The sequence below is a fragment of the Magnolia sinica genome, chromosome 2, assembly GCF_029962835.1.
Source record: "Magnolia sinica isolate HGM2019 chromosome 2, MsV1, whole genome shotgun sequence".
In the NCBI taxonomy this organism is placed as follows: domain Eukaryota; kingdom Viridiplantae; phylum Streptophyta; class Magnoliopsida; order Magnoliales; family Magnoliaceae; genus Magnolia; species Magnolia sinica.
Genome location: NC_080574.1, coordinates 4,822,269 through 4,843,756, shown reverse-complemented (window position 1 = coordinate 4,843,756; position 21,488 = coordinate 4,822,269). Strand labels below are relative to the sequence as shown.

The following is a 21,488-nucleotide window of genomic DNA, read 5'->3' as shown; positions in this document are numbered from 1 at the left end:
CTTTTTCCTTTAATTGAGTCGGCCTAGACGTGGTGTTCGACTTTGGGTAATAGTCCCATGATTGTGTTTTTTCAGCAAGACTATCGAGGTAATCCCATACCTCGTCAACATTTTTATTAATGAATTCTCCATTACACATTGTCTCGACTATTTGGCGCATGGAAGATGTCAGTCCATCATAGAAAAAATTTGTAATGCGCCACGTTTCAAATCCGTGTTGTGGGCATGAACTGACCAAATCTTTGAACCTTTCCCAACATTGGAAGAATGTTTCATCTTCATTTTGGGCAAAGTTCATGATTGCTTTTCTGAGGGTAATCGTTTTATGATGTGGGAAGAATTTTTTTATGAATTCCCTCTGCATGTCGTTCCATGTGCCAATGGATCTGGGACGCAGTGAATGTAACCACGTCTTAGCTTTCTCTTTTAAGGAAAAAGGAAAGAGTTTCAGCCTGATTGTATCCTCAGATACATTAGGAAAATATAATACAGATATAATCTCATCAAACTCTTTCAAATGTAAATATGGACTTTCAAATGCAAATATGGACTCTCTGATTCAAGTTAACTCCTGGCTTGATGTCCATTTGTCTTGTGTTTTCAGAAAAAATCATGCATGAGGGCGTACTCACTCCCGCCGGTTGTAGATAATCTCATAAAGTACGAGGCGGGGGTGCCTGATGCACCTCATTCTCATCTTGAGTATCCTCCACCCTGGGTGGAAGTAGAGGAGGTTGGTCTTCAGCCATAACTTCAATTAACTCAGGGAATTTTGAGTGGTGTCTAGTCCTACGATGGATAGTCAACCCCTCAACCAATTCTCCTTCAGTCAAGAGACGTCGAGTGTTGTCATGGGCCCACTTGGGCATGAAACACTCGCAGCCCTTAATCAAATTTGAAACCTAATCCTAAGAAAAGAAAATCTAAAAAGAAAGAGAGGGTTGGAAAGAAGTTACCAAATTGGAGTCCCTAAGTTAAAAACCTGCAAAATAAAACAAAATAAGTTAGATTCTAAAAAGAGAAGAAAAATCTTTTAAAAGAAAGATAGCAGTAAACTGATTTCTAAAAGAAGAAAGTCCTAAACTAGAAAGTAAATTACTAAAAGAGAATTGAAAAATAGAAAGTAGAGAGAAAGAACTCACCGAATTAGAAATTTCTATCTTAAAAGCCTACAGAATAGGAAAGTTAGTTTCTAAACAAAAATTCTATAAGTAGAAAATTAGGAAACAAAATTAGATTCTAAAAGAGTTAAAATTAGAAAGTTACTAAAAATAAAAATAGAAAGTTAATTTCTAAAAAGGGAAATAACTAACCTAGTTTCTAAAAACAAAAGAGGAAAGTTTCTAAAAATAAACTATTTCCTATAGATAGGCGGATACTAGAATTCAAAAATTTCTAAAATTTAAACCCTAATTTTAAGAGTAGAAAAAGTAGAGAAATTAGGAAGGAATTACCAATTTAGAAACTCATGTCAGGGTCCTACAAAATCAGGAAAACAGGTTAGTTCTTAAAAATAAAATAAAATAAAAACCTTTAACCTAAAGTTAGTAAAATCCTAATCCTAACCTAATTCTAAAACTAATTAATTTCAGAAAACATAACCGTCAATCCCCGGCAACGGCGCCAAAAACTTGTTCACTCCCCAAGTATAGGGTTGTGATGTAGTAATAAACTCGGTAAGACTGAGGTCGAATCCCAAGGAACTGATACCTGTACGTTATCTGAAACCAAGTAGAACTAGAACTAGACTAAGATGTGATCTAAACCAAATAGAATTTAAGGAATAATTGTGGAATAATTATCTAAAACTTAAGGAATTCAGAGGAAGAAAACTAGGGATTCAGAGGATCCACTTATAGAGATCAGAGAGATCTTATGCCTGTTCCAAAAATTATGAAAATTAAACTGAACTTCTTCTGTTATAATTTTAAAGAGATGAAAGGTATATGAATTAGAATGGATTCCATCATCAAACCATGCCCAGGAGACAGAGCAAACAACAGAATTAAACTAATTACCAACCAATCAACAATACATGAAAGTTAGGAAGGATACCGCCATCCGACCATGCCCAGCAGACTATGGTGAACAACAAGGCTTCCTGACGTCATAAACATCAAAAGGAGAAAGAAATACTCAAAACCATCGCAGATCTATTGTGATTTCAGTCACAACAAACCATTAAAAATAACTGAAAGTATTCCTTTCAATTTGAACAAAAATCAACATCAGTCCGTCTAAACAATAGGCACAAGCAAAGTTTCTCCCATCAGAATACAAGCTTCACATCTTAGCCCTAGCTAAGAGGTTTAGCCCAACATGCTTGGACTAGATCTCATAGAAAAAATAATAAAGACAAACAAATAAAAAAACTTTTAAAAATAACAATACTCTCTCTCTCTCTCTCTCTCTCTCTCTCTCTCTCTCTCTCCCTTCCAATCGTCCAAGCTTCCTTTCTTTCCAGCCACCCCCCCAAGCCTCAGCCGTGCTCTCTCCCTTATATGGTCTTCTCTGGTCTGCTGGGACGTGAAGACTTCATGCCGAAGTCTAAGTTGCTGCGTAGGGAGAGACGGACAACTGCTTACGCAGCAGCGTTCGCATGCGCAGCGAAAGTGCAAAACATCTTGCGTTTGGAGTGTATTTACGGCGCGATATCAACTTATCCGTCATTTCTAAAATCTTGGCTAGGTTATTGGCCTCCCTGTGGACACATTGGACGGTCTGGATCACTCAAAATATTAACGATCGTGACCCACTACCCCCCGCAAATCCCGGACTCGACCGGATGCGGAAACAGGGCCTGTGCACGGGGGGATCGCTGTCGAAGTTGGTGGGGCCCACTTTGATGTTGTTTTTGAGAAATCCATTCCGTCCACCGAGTTTTTCATGAAAAATCGGTAGATCATAATCGGTTTTGGGTCAGGTTCGTGGTGACTCACGGAAGTTTTCTTGGAGCCATCCATCCTGCAACGAAACCTTCATGTACATGTAGCATCTGAAAAAATCAGAAAACAGATCAGGGTACGGTCAGTTTGACCTCCTGATTTCAATGAACGGAGCGGATCATCGAACTGAGGAGTGAGTGGGGCCCACAGCGATCACCCGTCGAAACAGCGTCGGACACTGTTTCTTTTTTTTTTTTTAAAAACGGACTTCGGGTTAGCCCGTTGTTTGACCGGACTCTCTGTCCGGTGCACTTCTCGTGCACATGTACCTTATGTACATGCAATGTACATATGGGTTCATCGTGATGTTCGAGAGAAATCTGTACCGTCCATCCATTTTTTCACCTCATTTAAGGCGTTGAATCCAAAATTGACGCATTTTCAGATATCAGGTGGGCCCCAAATCACTGATTTATGGGTTGATCTGTCCGTTGGGCCACTTCTAGAAGGTTCCAATGACTGAAATTTGACATATACGGTTAGTTTTTGGTCCTCGAGCCATGTATAAAGTTTCAAGCTGAACAGATGGTGGAAACCCAGTGATCTTGCATTCTGGCTGACTTTCAGGCCGTTTGAGCTTTAGTTTCTCGATTTTTTCGGGTCCCTGGTGTGTAATTCTGTCGATCTTGGTTCTCTGGAGTCCGTCCCATGCTCTGGTATCATCAGAGTGTTAAATCCATGCCTTAAGCACCCTTTTCGGTCCAGTCTCGTAGATTCACCTTGCATCACAACATGATTAAAAATAAAGCGTTAAACAGTATCATGCTCGTAAATCCAGGTAATAAATGAGGTCTAATATACAATATTTGACCCTCAATATGTAATCCAGTTCATATGAGTTGTTATACTAGACTGGCTTTAGACTAGGATAATACTATAATCCAATCCATTTATGCTACTATGCTTGTCCGACTTAGAAGTAGTATAATTTTTTTCCATCTACACTAATCATTGGATTGCAAGGACAAGCATTTTATTTTCTTTTCAGTAGTGAAATTCTTTTCGTTTATGTTTAAGTTGACAGATCACCAATAAAGACTTAGCTTTAGAAGATCTATCTACGCTACAATTGTTAGATTGTCAAGGATTATCTTTATAAATTTTTATTTTTATTTTCATTAATATAATTTTATTTATTCTACTCTCATGTTAAGTGAATAAGTTTATTTATGTGATATTTCTAAGATATGTTGATATGATATGATTATGAAGTGGCCCATCCGTGTACAAATAATGAACTGCTTAGATAGATTAATCAACGTTGGAAATTCTACATGCACTTGTGGCGCATTTGATGATTACATATGACTCTTTTTTTAAGAAATAGCATCAGCGCATTGGGGCTCATCTGTTGGACGGCTCAGATCTGGTACACGTATTCTCCTTTCCACTTGTGGGACTAGTTAACTTGCAAATAGAATACAAGCGAATGCACTCAGTAGTGGTATCAAATTCTCGAAGGCTGGAATGCATAAAGTACGTATTGGAATAAGGTTCGTCAGCACTTTAACCTTTGAACCTCGGTTATCTTACAATGATCCAAACCGTTTATACTGTTAGTCTTACGTTGCATGGTCGAAAGACAACAAATAAAAGCTCAGAAATTGATTATTTCAATGGACAAGAACGGTCTCCGTAGGCTTTGTATAATCGGTGGATTGAAATATTTTAGGATTCCCAAGGATTCCTATCTAATGGCAATCCTATTAAATAAACAGTTTTCATCATTTAAGAAAAGTCCAAATCCAACGTTTAGAGCCTCGATCACGTCTCATTGTAATACGTGGCAATGCATTCTAGCTAACGTTTCAAATTCTCTCCACCACGAACATAAGAAATTGCATAGATGATTTCAAGCCTAGAAAATAAGAACAGGTGAATATAAGCAAAAGCAACTCCCCACCATTGTAAAGGCCTCCTCAAATATTGCTCTTATTACCTATTCAGTGTAGAAAGGTAACTACTTGAAAGCAACTCCCTACGATTGTAAACACCTGGCTCAAAAGTAACTAATTGTAAGCATGTGGCCTAACATAGTGTATTTATGTCATCCGGTCCACTCATCGGAGTCACTTTATCATGAAAATAAAAAATTTCAAAAATAAGGCTAATCTTGCTATCAGGTGGCCCACCACAAACTTGAAGGCTTTTGGCTAAGTGTGGGTGTGGCCGTCTGATGATTGGATTAACCTGTTTTTTTAGTATATAAAATTTAGTTAAAAAACCTTGCCATATGTGTTGGAATTATGTACGTCGGTAGGCCCCACATTTAGGAAATATATCCTAAGATGAGGGTAACTTTTGTCTTTAAATACAGGTTTTAAACATGTTTAAGGTTGTGTTTAATTGATTTTTCACTTCACCATAAGTACATTATTTAATTATTACATATTTAGCCAAATTGGTAATCGGGTGTATTTTTGCATTGAAAATCAGTCCAAAATGACCCACTTAAATTTGTGGGCCATATCGTGACATATGTGACATATCCATGCCATTCATCCATTTTAATGGAACATTTTGAGGGCATGAGCTGAAAAAAGAAGCATATCCAACACTCAAATGGCCCGCAACAAAGGACCAATGTCCTTAAAATGTATACCATTAAAAGTTATTTCATTCACCTGCTTCCATTGGTGTTTATTTGTTATCCAACGTGTTCATAAAGTCACACAAAAATGGACTCGGAGAAAACACAAATATCAGCTTGATTCAAAACCTTTGGAGGACCCAAGAAGTAATTAATAATAAGCATTTGATTCACAATTTCATGTGATATGGTCTACTTGATCTTTAAATCAGCCTCCATTTTGAGATGAACGATATGGATAAGTCACGTCCATGGCTTTGCATCCGTTTCAAAGCCATCCTCATTCAAAAAGTAGGCTGTCACCCCGTCCATTACGCAGCGATGATTACTTAGGTAAACAATTATTACCTATATTTACAAGGTATCTACATGTGACAAGAAAATTCAAACAAAGCCTTCTTGCAATAATTACAAATAGATTGAAGGAGTTAGGGCCTGATTGGGAGTGTGGATTTGGAGCCACCTGGATTCCAAACCCCTTGGATTTGAAATCCTCCTATATGTGTTTGGCATCTTATATTCATAATCAATTTTAATCCAAAAGTTATATATAGGTATATTTAAAGGGGTTTGAATTTAATTACTAAATTAACTTTAATATATTTAATTAATGAAAGTATGTAATGTTTGGCATAATGGTTGTAATAAGCTCGTTGAAATATATATTTTAGTCGAAAATGATTATATTCTAAGTCTTGGATGGGTTACAAGCACGACATCATGTCTAAGTGACTAACCAATGATTTTTAACCATTGATTTATATGGACAATGTTTCGACGGTACTAATCATCTTATTAATGTAATTATGGTGATGCAATTGATAATTTAAATGGTTTTGGGATATCATTAGTGGGCCATGTGCCCAATAGATTAACAGTATAGTGATACACATATTACACGTGACATTAAAGATTTTAGATGTAATCCAAGCTTTGACCGTAGATTTCAAACCCCCTCCAAACAACGTGCGATTTGAAACTCCCTAGGGGCGTGTTTGGCCGGGCGCTGGATCTGGGATTAGGTGGGATTAGGAGGGATGGGATCGGCAATATCCCGGGATCGGCATGACGAGCCAAACAGATCCGGTGAGCTTTGTCCTGGGATACGAGTAATCCCATGGATCTTAAGACAATCCACTGACATCACCATCATTACCTTAACAATGATCCTAGCCCTTGGTTGAATGGATTGGAAGGTAAAATCCCAGGATAAGCAGGGCGTGCCAAACAGACCCGGTGAATTTCCGAGGGATATAAGCAATTCCATGGATCATGAGACAATCCACTGACACCATCATCATTACCTTAAAATTGATCCCATCCCACCAAATCCCATGGGATCGGTCCGGCCAAACACGCCCTAGGGGTCTGTTTGGGCGGTGGGATTAGAAGGGATTAGGTGGGATAGGATTCATCTGGTCTGTGCCAATTCCACTCCATGTTTGGGAAGAATGGAAAAACTTGGAATTACATTAAATAGAATTGCATTGAGTCCAATGCCAATTTCACTCAATGTTAGTAAGTTGTTGTAGGTCCCACCATGATGTGTGGGCTATATCCACACTGTCCACCCATTGATCGAGATTACTTTAGAGCATGGGCCAAAAAATCAGGTAAATATAATGCTCAAGTGGACCCCACCATAGAAAGGAATGGGGATTGAATACTTACCGTTGAAAACTTCTTTGGGGCCACATAAGTTTTGGATCTACCTCATTTCTAGGCCCATACCATAAAATGAAGTTACAAAACAAATGAACAGTTTAGATATAACATGTGTGTTATTCTCAATAATTTCAAATGATGGTGGGTATATCCATGCAATGTACCACCGTATTATCAACAAAGCAGGGCATTAATCTTATCCCATGTCAACAGGGGACAATCCCTGCCAAGTAATTATGTTTTTTTGAATCCCATCCCACCTAATCCCTTCTAATCCCACCGCCCCAACAGACCCTAGAATTCCCCCAATTCCAAGGTGCCAAACCTTGCAATTATCGTAAGGACAAGGGAGGTGTTTACAATTATCTTAATAAAAATCAGGTAGCCGTATGACGTCCCTTTAACCTTCGGAAGGGCTGCGTGTGGCTGAAGAGCTGCACCGTTAGGTGAGGCAAGCCCTTTCTCGGGCAGCGGGCAGTGGATAAACTACAGATAGTCTGGCAGAGTATGATTGTTTGTAGCATGCACTCCTAAATTGTATTCTGAAATTCAAACTGAACCGTTCAAAAAGCCGGGCCCACTTTAGACGGATCATAAACAAGAAATACACCGAACAGCATCTCATCTAGCCACATATAACGGCCGGTTTGGATGAAAACAACCAACAGTTCGTAATCTGTAATCAAAGTTTTAAATATCTATATGGTTAGGAGCAATCCATATTTGATGTCAGTATGTGGACGGTTTGATTTGCATCATTGTTTCTAGTGTATGAATTATCGGTGCACGTGTGCGAACTACCACGCTCTGCCAGAGTATCAAATGACTCTCCAATCTCGCCATCTCGGAACCCAATTCGCTTGGATTTGGTTCTGCTTTCGCGGCATGATGCGGTGGAGCAGGTAGAACCGATACAGGGTAGATGTCTCTTACCATAGTACACGTGGCAAGGACATAAATCAGGACCGTTCATCTTATGAACCCATTGTAGATAAAAATGATCCGAAGCTACATTAGTCGTATAATCCAATACATCCAGACGATGCCTTTTAAATAAAAAATTGACGGTATATATTCATTGAGATGAGAAGATTAAAAAAGGATGATATATGATCGTCTAAAAGATCTGTATTTCTTAATATACATCATCACTGACAGAACCCATGAGATGGACGGATCTGATTAAAGCTTTCCCGTAAGACCCGTTCGGTAAAGAAAGGCATGAACCATATTCCGTTTCTATCGGCTGTACCGTATCGTTTAATGAATCAAATGATTCCTTAAGAAAGAACTGGAACTGTAGATGCTTCCCCTCTATGTCTTTTTTCTCCGACAGCTAAAGCTTAGGTAACGAAAATAGATATTTAGGGTACGGAAAAAAGTTTATGGACAAAAATACCCATGAGATAAAGGAGCTGGAAAAAGAGGAGCGTACGGATAAAGGTTAGTTTAGTAAGTAAATTTTGTTTTGGTTGAATAAAAAAAATTAGATGCTCGGTCACGTCTGTGGTAAAAAATCACCCGATTACTTAATGGTCCCCGTACGGTAGAAATGGTAGAATCGATTACAGTAGAACCATCTCACCACACGGTAAACGTGGGGGAGTCATTTATCATTTTTGACCGTCCATCTAGATGCACCTATTGTGTAGGGAAAATGGTTTGAAAATACACCTGGATGGGATGATCCTATCAATTTAACCAACGGTTCTCAACGGCGGAAAACAAAATTTATACGATCCATATCAATCTAACGAACGGTTCTCAACGGCTGAAAACAAAATTTGTAGATTGTCGATATTTAAGCACGGTGAAGAAAATATGTGCTTGCGACCATCTGAATTTTATTTTATTTTTAAATATTAGCCATCCATGATGGGTCCCACTCTACGGATGGTGTAAATATTGACACATCACAGTGCCACGTGTATTGTGGTGACATGGATATACCATATCACGGTCCTATTTCCACTGCAGCATAAATTACGGGTAAGTGGATTCAGTTGGACCTTTAAGCGTCCGACCATATCTTTGTGGGGCGTAATCTAATGTATCTGTTTATCCACGCCGTTCATCTCTTATCTCGTATACAGTTAAAGTGGGCCTAAAAGTGAAAAGATCAGATGCTTCACTGGACGCGGATTTACTGCAAAAGGCTTTTTTCTTGAAGTTCCTGCGCAGGGATGTTGGGTGGGGTACACCAAGATGTTTGTGAAAAATCTACTCCGTTTATTAGTTTTGAAATCTAAATTTAATTTTAGGACTTTTGACCAAAAAATGAGATGGATCTAAAACTCAAATGCGTGACAAAAGAAGGAAAATTGGAGAAACAAATGTCTACAGTTGAAACCTTGGAGAAACAAATGTCTACCCTTTATAAGGTAATTCTCCTGGGATGAAGTGAAAATATAAAATTTAGACTAGCTGGGGGTGGCTAGCAGTGAAGTGTCAAATGACAGTGGGGTGTACTAACAAGCTAATCAATAAATAATTTAAAAAAACGCCTACATTTGAAATCTCTGGGGTCACAGAAGAAGTCTTGGATTAAAAATAAATATTCTAATGTTTTACCTGAATATATTTGGATAAAAAATAAATATTACAATGTCCCTACTGTCCCCATTGTAATTTGTGGTGTGGTCTACTTAAGCTTTGAATGTGACTTAATTTTAGGTTAATGCTCTAAAATGATTTAGTCAAATAAATGAACAGTTAAATACATTGCCATGTAACTTTAATCTCCTTTGAACCGTTTGTACAACCCGGAGATTGAGGAGTGTCGGCCCTTGTCTTGCACAACACGTGCCCACACCAATCAGGTCGGTGGTGTACACCAGCCAATCCGCTTCCCAATTTTGAGCCCATACGGTAACTTGATTTGAGAAAATGGATAAACAGCGGATAAACCGGTACATCACTCCGGACCTCCCTGCATATCTGGTCGAAAGCTTAAAGTTCCGGGTCTCACCTAACCCGCTCTCCCCTCGCAAAAGTTCATGTGAAAACGCAGGCAATCCGAACGTGTGTGGAATCGCTCATTATCACGTGTTTCATGGGGTTTTGCAGGTAGTGACGTAATATAAAACAGGTATAGCTGTAGTTAAGGTTGTCAATGGGCCTAGCTTGGGCCTGAAAATCAGAATTTTAAATAGGCCTGTCCCAACGCCCAGCCCAAAATAGCTCAAAATTCACTTACCTAGGCCCAGCCCAGGCACAGCCACGGCGCATTGACAGCGCTAGAGACCTACCCCAGGCCGGCCATTGACAGCTGTGGCCGTAGCTCACATAAAGCAAGTAAACTGTATGTTTGGAGGAGCACATTAGATGGTACGGCGGTAACAGATTACCCTTACCACTGGGGCCCAAATTGATGAATGTGTTGTATATCCACATCGTCTATCCATTTTTTCAGCTACTTACAGGACATTATCTAAAAGATTAAGAAGATCCAAACCTACGTTGGACTACACCACTAAAAAAAAAGTGGTGAACGATCGTTAAAAGCTTTTTGTTGGCTATAAAAGTTTTGGAAGAAGCTGATGTTCATATTTTTCATTATCAACCTGTTAGATGGCAAATGAATATTCCGGTTCCGGTGGCCCGCATGAAGTTTCTAGTGGTGGGAATTCAATCACCATTATTTCCAACGGTATGGTAAACCGAAGATTTGGATCCGCTTCATTTTTGGTATCATGCCTTAAAATGAGCAATCAAAATGGAAGGACAATGTGGATGTAAGGCCAGGGCCGCACCGGGTCCGCTCCCCTTTTTTCCATTAATTCAGCTCAAGTTTTGTAGTCCAGAGACGTACTTAATGAAGTGGTCCACACAATAGACGGCTGTCCTACCAACCAGAGACATTGGTGATATGATCTTAACGGCATACCAATTTGGGAAGTGTATGTACATGGTGGGTCCTCCCCTTCTTGGTCACATGGAAATGTGTGCCGGATCGAGCCCACTTGTCAGGTGGGACCACCGTGACACGTTCTGACCAAAGAACAAGGTCCACTAATAAGCCAGATTTCCACCTGTACATTTAGACAAGTGATGCACCCATTTTTCAACAATTCATTTTTTCCCAACATCATTTGGCCTACCTGATACATTGACTGCCTTGATTTGTAGTTTGTTAGCGTACCTTACCGATGAAAGGCTCAGATGTAACCAGGTGTGACATGTAGGCACGTTTGAAGTGAAAGGCTACTTCAATCTCTCCTCGCGAGTATTGCTGGGTCAGTTGGCAGGTTAGGATAGCATCCATGTCCGTGCAAACTGCAATGTTCGCATGATATCCACTCATCCATCAGTTTGGCCTCCTCATGATAAAATGTACACATACATGCCTAATGATAAAGACTGGACGAAAGATGAATATGTTCACAAGTTTTTTAAAGTTTTTTTTTTTTTTTTTTTTTTTTTTTTTTTTTTTTTTTTAATTACAAGTGATGGCTCTGAAAATGTAAATGAAATTTAATAAGTATTAGGCTGGTTACCATTTGTTAATGGTCATTGCAGTTGTTATGAATCCACAGTACAAGATGTCAATGGTTAGATATGTTTTCAGGTTGCTTTATTCCAATTTTAAAAGTATTTCAACAGAGACTGTTATTATTCGTGCTGCAGTTGAAGAGTTGTTCACTTCATATGTTGGTACCGTCACTGCAACATCTAGCACAGTAGTTGCTCTTCAATATGGGTGTAGTACTACTACTAGAGGAAAGTGACTTCGTAATTTTATGTCTTTCTTAGCGGAAGAAGACACAGAGACACAAAACTGAATCAGAAGTGAAGAAATATGTAAATGAGCCAGTTATAAGGTTACAAGAAAAGGATTTTGATGTTTTGCAGTAGCGGAAGTCGAGAGCACGTGAATACCCCGAACTTTCGGCTATGGAACGAGATATATTATCAATTCTAATTTCAACCATGGCATCAAAATCAGCTCTTAGCACAGGGAGTAGAATTGTGAGCAAGTATTGAAGCTCACTCGCCTTGAAATCAGTTAAAGCATTGATATATACATAATATTGATTGCATTCAGTTTAGGGTAGTAGCAGTTTTGATGTTGAGGAAGATGATGACGAAAACGAAGTCAAGGCAAAAATATATCTTATAAGTAAAACTTTTCGTGTCAAAAAATAAAAAGAGTAATAAAAAGTCTCTCCAAGCTCAGTTCATTTTACAAGAATATAGGTACTGCGTATACATAGGATCACAAAGAAGCTTTGAAGAAGCTATAATGAGACTTTTTTTAAGAATTGATGTTGTGGCATGTGGAACTTTTTGGACTTAATATTGTGGACTTTTAATTTGTATTTTGTAACAAAAAATATAATAAATTGAGGTGGAAGCAGGCTGCCTCAACTCGATCTACTAGCTCGCCTTGAAAGGTTTGGCAAACAAGGCAAGCTCCAATGGTAAGCTCAAGGGCAAGCTTGAGGAGAGCTCAAACGAGTCAAGGCAAGCTTGGCCCACCATGACCTGGCTCGGCTCGATGTATATCCCTAGCCCTCACCAAGTGATGACCCAGACCCTTCATCTATGAGCTCCCACAACATGTGGAGAGTTTGGAAACGATCTCACAGTTGGAGCTAGTCAATAATGTTTAGGCCAGAGTTTAAATTGCTTCTCCGAACCATTGTTTTTAAGTCGATCATGGTGATTTTATTACAAGATTATCATGCACATTTCAAAATACCGGCATATTTGAAAATTTGTGCTTTGCCAAGATATTGCTGAAAAAAATATGAAAAATCTAAAATGATTCATTATATAAATTTAAAATTATTATTAATTTAATTTTTTCAAAAATTTGTTTTCAACAAGATTTTCCTAATAATAACCCAAAATCTGGAGAGCTCCCAAGTAATTTCCAATCTGAGATTTATCACGATCATCTCCAAGAAACAAACCTGAAAAGAAAATACATCTACACAAGATGCATAAATCCAATTAAATGCTTCCTACGGATAATCATAGGTTGAAGTTAATAAAAAATGCTGAATGACAATGAATGAAAATTGATGCTTACAATATGTCCTGTAACAAATATTCACAAGCTTCAATAGTTTGGTAATACTTCTTTTCAGCATAACCAAGAAATGAGAAAAAATCTATATACAACTAAAGAAAAGAATTTCTTTCTTTTTTTCTTTTTTCTTTTTTCTTTCTTTTTTTTCCTTTTGTGAAAACCACAGCATGGAGTTCTCGGAATAGGTACCTTCCTCTTTATCATAGAATGGTGCTCAACCCAACCTTTCAGCTCAAAAATCATGTACAAAAAGCCTCTCATAAAAACCAATGTGCCCGCATAATCAAAATGTATGGATTCTACTGACACACTTCAAAATGGTGCAGAGCTAGTACGCCTGAGTTGGTATGTTGGCTCTTGAGTTTGATTCGAAGGTAAAAGCGTATTGAACTCCTGCATAGAGCAATAAAGGGATATATCAGTTGCATGCGCAATCCTGTTAGGGACTAAACCATGTGACTAGAAACTGACCAGCAGATGACTAAACTGTGTGACTAGAAACTAACTAGCAGATGAACACCACCACCGAAAAGAAGACCAGTAGACTGACAACTAATGGAACTAATGGAATGACAACATTTTTGTGACTGCAATTATGTCATGTAGAAGGGTGAAATTTATGCATTAAAATGGTTGATGATGCAGTGATTACTTAAATAAGACCTCCTCTTTTAGTTTTACAAAGACTACAGAGCCTATGCATCACATAAAAGCATTAGACCCTTCACAGATGTTGGAACTGGTTTTGCCTGGGATTTGATGCCGGCAACTTTTAGCTGTTATATACAATGCTAAAGCAACTGGCTGGCTGCTTAATGTTTCAGGCATCAGATGTAGGCAAAAATCAGATCGAATGGTGGTGAAGGTTACCTGCCGCATTATATAAAGCAGAAGCTCTGTAATATAACAGAGTTCCTTAGTCTCTTACATTTCTTTAACCACAAAGGCACGGACCATTGAAGTGAAATTCTGAAGCATTTTGACTGAATGAGCTGCCATCCAAGTTAACCTACAACTGATAGTAGGTTCACCTACAACCCATTTATACAACTCACTTTGTCCTTGGAGAAAAAACATTAAGAAAGAAAAAAAGGGTTGTCACCTACAACTGGTTGCAGGTGATCATTCCTCAATTTACATTTAGTGGTACTGTGGCAGATCAGAAGGTGCAGATGGACTGACAAAAGATTACAAAATCTTTCTAAATTTTCCTGAAGAAAATGTACTTTGGCATGACCTGTCAACCCTAGAATCACCAAAAACATCGAAGAACAGAACTTAGAAAAGAAGCAGATGTTATTTCATGATTCAACGGTGAATTACCCTATGGAAGAAAGGATTAAAATGCATTTAATCAAAATCCTTCTTGACAATGAAGCACAAGAATCAGAAACAAGAAAACTGAGCAACAGTAAATGTCTATATAACTGTACTTTCTTTTAGAGATACTTAGATAACTTTCTAGGAAAAATATATCAATAGATCAAAGAGAAACCACTACGACTTAGATGGTTTGGTCATGTGCAATGGAGACAAAGACTACGCTGATTAGGAGTGAGTACAAGTCGAAGACTCTAAAAGGGCCAGGGGCAAGGCCGACATGGGTGGACGTAGTAAGAAAAGGCTTGATGACCTATGGTCTAACTGAAGCTGTGGCTCTTGATAGAATTGGAATGGCGAAGAAGGATTATGTAGCTGACCCCAATTAATTGGGATAGGGCTTAGCTGAGGATGACGATGATGGAAGAGAAACGACTCCAGTTTGTACCTAGATTAACAAGATAACTTCTATTGAAATTGAGCTTGAGAAAGCCCACAAAAGTCATTCATCTCTCATTGCAGTGTCTTATCTGGGATCCAACTTCCCGCTACTTCCCCTCCAAGAAGGCTCTGACACATCCTATTTGTCTCTTTCCATACACCTTATTCATCTTTCCTTAGATCTCTCTTGCCATACATCTTAATGATAAGAATCTTGTTGTTTTTCTCTTTCTATACTTCCATCTTATTCATAAGAATCTTATTGTTTCTCTCCTTACATAAAGAATCATGTGTTTCTCTCATGATTCATAAAAATCATGGGAATTCTAGTTTCAAATCTTGATTGGTGAGAACAAGATTGAGGATTCATAAAGCCTATGATTCATAAAAATCATGGGAATTCTAGTTTCAAATCTTGATTGCTGAGAACAAGATTGAGGATTTGTAAAGCCAATTCCAATAGTCGGGACAAGTATATGATGATGATGACAGCGGCAACAGGAACAAGAAAGAAGCACATGGGAACTTGGATTTGGCGAAAGCTATCACTACCTAATTCACCTTCTTGACAATCCAGTGCTTGTATGTCCACAAAAATGCTCTAGTTCATTAAAGCCATGACATTTTAGTGGGGGTAATACAAGCCCTTAAGGCAGCGCACACTGTTAAGTTGATGGTGAAGTTGGTGGATGGTGATGTTAAGCCCACCCATGGGCTACAACCATGAGTGAAATGATCATATTGACTTAACGAAAGACGATTAGATCATCTAATGGGAGACCACAAGGAGTACCATTTCCAAGCAATTAAAGATTAAGCCCATATGAGGGTCCTGACTAAAGATCAAACTATCCAAGCTGAATATCTGAATAATGAATTAAGATCCAACCATCCAGGTTGAAGACCTGAACCAATCGTCTGGGTTAGAGATCCAGACCATATAAGAGTCCAAATTGAGCTGATTAAAGATTCGAACTACTTAACAGTCCTGTCGTAATAACTGCATGACCTGAGAGAATCAGAAGAAATTGTACTTTGACTTCATGAGTATGATTGATAATCAAAGGCTTCAAGAAGAAAAAAAAAATTATCAAAAGGTTCAAGATAAAATCTCAAATACTTTATAAGAATTAGAGGGAATATGAGAAAGATATCACCATCTGCTGATTCAATCAGATATTTGAACAGTGGAACATCCATTGTACAGAAAACTTAGATCTGTCCAAATGTTTGTTTCTATGATTTGTGCATGAAATGGGCAATAACCGTTCGGAGCTTCAAGCAACATTAGCCTAGAGGCATGCACGATCTCAAGTGCTATTGGTACAAAGATGTACATCAACACAACAATGTAAACAAGATATTAAGATTATGTGGGGTTGTATGAGGTTCATACCCCAACTATAACATGGCATTTATGCATCATATGACAGGATGAAAAAACAATCCATGCTATGCAAAACGATACGCGCAATATTAGAACAGGTTAGGTGGCTTGCAAAGCAACCTTATGATTTTGGATTTTTGGCCAAAGATTTTATTTAGGGTGCTATTGTTAATCTTCAATAAGCCTATTAGCGTACAGCCTTCAGATTGCAATTGAACCAAAACAGATGTGATTCTCAATGCTATTGAACGGATAAGAACGTGCATGCAGTTTTCTATTGATCATGAATTTGCATATGTACGGGTTTCAAAGACTACTCTCTGATACCACTTGTTATCACTAATTGGACATAATCAATGGTTCAAGTTTCAGATCAAGGATCAGAAACACATACATACACAAGTTATTAAATAAAAACTACAAAGATGCTGAATATCAAATCAAGCACAAATCTTACGCCATGAGATCCGAGAGTGCACAGCAGCGACTGAGAGTGCTTGGGTTTGAAGATGAATGGTCCTGATCACCATTCCACGCATCCTATGGTGTTGATCTCTCTTCCCTCACCTTCTCCTCATTCCTCTCTAGGTGTGCACTATGGATGACAAGCCTCACATGTTTTTTAGTAGATGAAGAGTGCCAAAGATTATTCCTCTATTTATAGGTTTTTGGTTCCCCTTTCTATGATCCCAAACTCACTTTCCCTATTTGCATTAGCTCATTAATAGGATTCCTAAATTGATTGAGATTGAGTTACTTAGAGTCCAATATTTTCCTAAAACAAAAGGAAAACCACACTTCCATGTGTGGACCACACCCATACGGGTGTACAGGTCTAACATGAAAACCAAAACTATTTGTTAAAAACAATCACGTTTTCCTGTCAAAAAAACAGAATGAAGCAACTTTAGGATAGATGCAAATATCCCTCAATGAGAAAATCTCATCAATCATCTTATCAATATCTTCAGCTCATAAAAGTAACCCATACATGATGAATAACAAAACTCAAAAAGCTTCCATTATAGTGAAGGAGAGTGACATTTTGTCTAACATGCCTGTATGTTCTCATTGAAAGCGCATAACATCACCATGAAATACATACTGTATATGAATCTATTAAAAGTAAAAAAACGAAAAAAAAAATAATAATCAGGTTTTGAAATTTGAACAAAAAGATTCTGTATTACCATACCGTTTGTTTCTTGAGCAACGTATTCTTTTTTCTCAAATTTGAAACTTCAGTCTCCAACTGGTTGGTATAAGCCTAAAATCAATGCAAAAGAAATAAAGAGAAGAAAATGTCACTACAGAGACCAACCAAACAAACCAAAACTACCTATTGAATCTTCTTCCAATCATTCATAGAAAAGAAAAGATCCCCAAAACCACACCTGCTTCCTGGCCCTTGAACGAGCTGCTGACTCCCGATTCTTGATCATCCTTTTCTGTCTCCTCTCAATACTTTTCTCCAACATCTCTTCTGGAAACTTCCTCTTCCTCTCCGCCACTGCCTGCAAGTCTGATGAGGTGGCTCCCACCATCGGCATTGTCGTAGTAAGTGCCAGTTGGTTCTCACCATATCCAACATCCACACCCGATTTCCCAAACACTGGGGCAGGAACGGGCAAACTCAAACCCAATACTGCCATCTGTTGCTGCTGAACCATCTGGTAATGCAACCAATCCGCCCTCTGCGTGGTTGCAATTGTCGGTTCAATTGACATCAATGGCTGTGTATTAACTGTGGCCATATTCTGATTCCCCAAATTAATCGCACCAGCACGCACCAAGAAATCCTCTAGTGTCATTTCTCCAAGGGTTGGCTGCCTCTGTACTGGCCCATCCCCACCCACATTTTCTTGATCATTCTGGACAATGTCTTTCCACACCTCATCTAGAGTCTTCTGATTGAGTGATTGGTTGAAATCCGAATTCCCAGGAACTAAAGAAGCCGAGGATGAAGAAGCATCCGCGTTACTGCTGCCGATTTGTGAAGCCTGCAACAGCTGATTTTCCTCTGCTGCGATCACGCTCTTCAACAGCTCATCTAAATTCATGTTGTTCAAGGGCTTCCCTAAATCTCCGAGCTGGTTTTGGAGCTCGTCGAGGGTGAGATTATAAAGAGAACCTTGCCTCGCCAAAGATGGGATATGAGGTGCTTGACCTCTGTCCGGAGAAACCATGGTTCTAAAACCCATTAACTGAAACTCAAGAGCCCTAAAACACTCTGCAAAGATCAAACAAAAAAGAAAAGAAAAGAAAAAAACAGAGACCTCAAAATCAAAATCAACAACTAAAATAGTCTAAAATTCAAGAAAACTTGCCGTTAAAAACTTAAGACAAAAAATCAAGAAATCAAAATCGACAAAATATGAGAGTCACACAAATATCAGTATAATTCCACAAACCGATTACAATTCACATTGCACGCAAAACCAAAATATTTGAAAATGTTGTCAATTCAAAACAACAAGAGAAATCAAAGCAAAATAAAAAATAAAAATCCCCTAAATCCAATCTAATTCAATCCAACTAGATTCCACCGAACGAACTACAATTCTAAATACCCAAAACCCTAAAGACAGCTCCAATTCAAAATGATCAAAGGCATATCAATCGAAATCAAGAACAGGAAATGCATCAATTCAATACAATTAGACGGACAGATAGTGATTCATTCCGAGAAACCAAAGCCCTAAACTCTTTCCGATTCAAGAAAATCAGAAAAGTAAAAGACAAAACGTAGAAATCGAGAACAACATCAAGAACAGAGATTTCAAACAAAACGCAAGAAAGTAAGCAAGAAGAAGAATAAAATCTTCACCTCTGGGAAAACAGAAAAGGCGAAAACCGATCGGATGGCATCAAGGGAAGTTTCAGAGCGCGATTTGAGGCGCCAGAAAGATCGAAGGAGATCGAAGAACGGTTAGAGATCGATCCGGAAACACAGAAGCTGGACTTTTCAGTCAAAATTCGAGAGACGGTGGGAATTAGAGATTGGAGGATTCTCTCTCTCCCTCTCTCCCTCTCTCCCAGATTAAAATCGCGCGCTGTTGAGAGAAAATGGGTGTCACTGCGGATTTATAGGTTGGCGAGTGCAGTGACGGTTTTGAAGAAAGCGGGAGGAAGATTTGCTAACATACTCGACCGAACATTATACTCTGATTTCAAATTCCTACAAGTGCAGCCCATTAACTAGTGATCTAGACCGTCCGATGTTTTATCAACGTATGGATGTAGTTTTTTTAAAGATTTTCTTTCACTATATGTTTCTGATTTCACTTTGTGGTCCAAAAATACAACAAGGGTCCAAGTTCGAGCTGAACAAAAGCCAAAGATTGGAGGCTGTTATTTTTTAATCTAAGAGAAGTTCTACGTATAGTGCATTTTTAGTGTGGTCCATCATATCAACGGTGTGGATCATGTAAATATGAGATTTACTCTAGCAAACTGAAAACCCGAATATACTGGGAGTAAGCTACGGCCGAAGATCGTCCATAACTTCTCGGAAATGCGTTCTGGGCTCGGTCCGTTTTGCCTCCGACGCGACTGACGATCTAGCGTCCGTCGCCACCCATTGAGTCCACATGATAAGATGGCGTTATGATTTTAACTGTTCATACTTTTTTTTAATATTCTTATTAAGCTATTTTCTTATAATCAACTTTTTTTTATACATCGTCATCCGTTGATTTTTAGAGTTGAATAAGAACCATTGAAAATAATTTTTTTCACTGTTTTGCATTTATCTATAGATAATGACGGTCAAAATCATAAATTCAGTTTAAGATTTTAATAGTGTCACATAGAGCATAGACTCTACAACATGTAAGGTTTCCATCATCAGACCACTCAAACTGTGGACCGACTCACGGTAATGCCTGTGCTGTGAAAGAAACGAACTATTTGTGGTGGAGTGCACAACTGAAGGCGATTTTCTTTCTTTCCGTAATGGAAGTTAATTGATGCTCTAGCTTACCATAACACTTGATGTGCAAACACTCAAAAATATTACATGAAGTAACAAATATTGGTAGTAACTGTCTCTAAGCAACATTCCGATAACCAGATTTTTTTGACAGATAATTATCTTGATTCATGAATACATGTTTTCGTTGAAATGAATGTCTAAGAATTGAATGGTCAGCTAATCAAATAAGAATAAATTTTTTTTATTCATGGCAAATTTCCAAACAGGTACTAAGAATTTGAAAAGTTCTATGGAAATTACTAGTATTCACATGTTCCTATTTATATGTACGGGTGTAAATTACAAGAAAATATGAATATAATTTGGAAGGATCATCCGGTAGCTTGTATTTGACATACATTGATATGGATTGACAATTATTATGAAATCCATGTAATTTGAAATCATTTTAATTGTGTTTGTGAGCTTGTAATGGAAATTTATTGGAATATGGCAATGCAATCGTTAAAATTAGGGCTGGGCATCGAGTCAAGTCAAACCAAGTTAAGGCTGAATTGACTCGATTCGGTTTTGAAATAAGCTAGACCCAAACTTGAACCGATACGGTATCGAGTCCAGCATGCCTGACCCAATTCGAGTCTAGGTCTAGCCTGGACTAATCCAAACTAAGTTCAGCTTAGTCACAAGTACCGAATCAAGTTGAGTCAGCATCGAGTTGAGTCAGGTGCAGTGTGTATTCACAAGATGAAATCACCACTCAAAGCCTAGATTCACTTGTCAAAATTGTGGCCTTTATATCAACTACACGGTGCCTCATATCCAAGGTTTTTTTATTTTTATTTTTATTTTTAATATATACATACGAGTCAAGTTTCAAGTTGAGTCGAGTTAGAATTAAGTTGGATTTTAGGTCGAGTCGAGTCAAGTTATTGGATGACTCGAACTTGACTTGGTTTGGATTTCGGGTTGAATCGAGTTAAGTTACTGGGTGACTTGAACTTGACTCTATTTGAGTTCGGATTGGATGAAGTCAACTCGATTCAGATCGACTTACTCACTCACTCAATTTAGATCAAGTCGAATTTGAACGAGTCGGACAATTTGAGTTTGCCGAGTTGTGTCATCCCAGCTGTAGTTGAAATTATTAAATTGTACTTGGCAACTTGTATTTA

At 38.3% G+C, this 21,488-nt stretch overlaps 1 protein-coding gene and 1 non-coding gene across 2 annotated transcripts; one reads left to right on the top strand and one right to left on the bottom strand.

The window, feature by feature from the left end:
• The first annotated feature begins 209 nt into the window (after positions 1–209).
• On the top strand, positions 210–316 carry LOC131238130 (small nucleolar RNA R71). The gene has a single exon (XR_009167543.1). It is a non-coding gene; the product is annotated as a small nucleolar RNA R71 (small nucleolar RNA).
• A 12,931-nt stretch (positions 317–13,247) lies between these two features.
• LOC131225977 (ABSCISIC ACID-INSENSITIVE 5-like protein 3) lies at positions 13,248–19,427 on the bottom strand. Its single transcript, XM_058221610.1, has 4 exons — positions 19,210–19,427; positions 17,777–18,612; positions 17,578–17,649; positions 13,248–13,627 (listed from the first exon to the last, which is right to left on the bottom strand). Exons 2-4 carry the CDS (start codon positions 18,581–18,583, stop codon positions 13,547–13,549), a joined length of 960 nt encoding a protein of 319 aa, XP_058077593.1. The 5' UTR covers positions 18,584–18,612; positions 19,210–19,427; the 3' UTR covers positions 13,248–13,546.
• Positions 19,428–21,488: the final 2,061 nt, after the last annotated feature.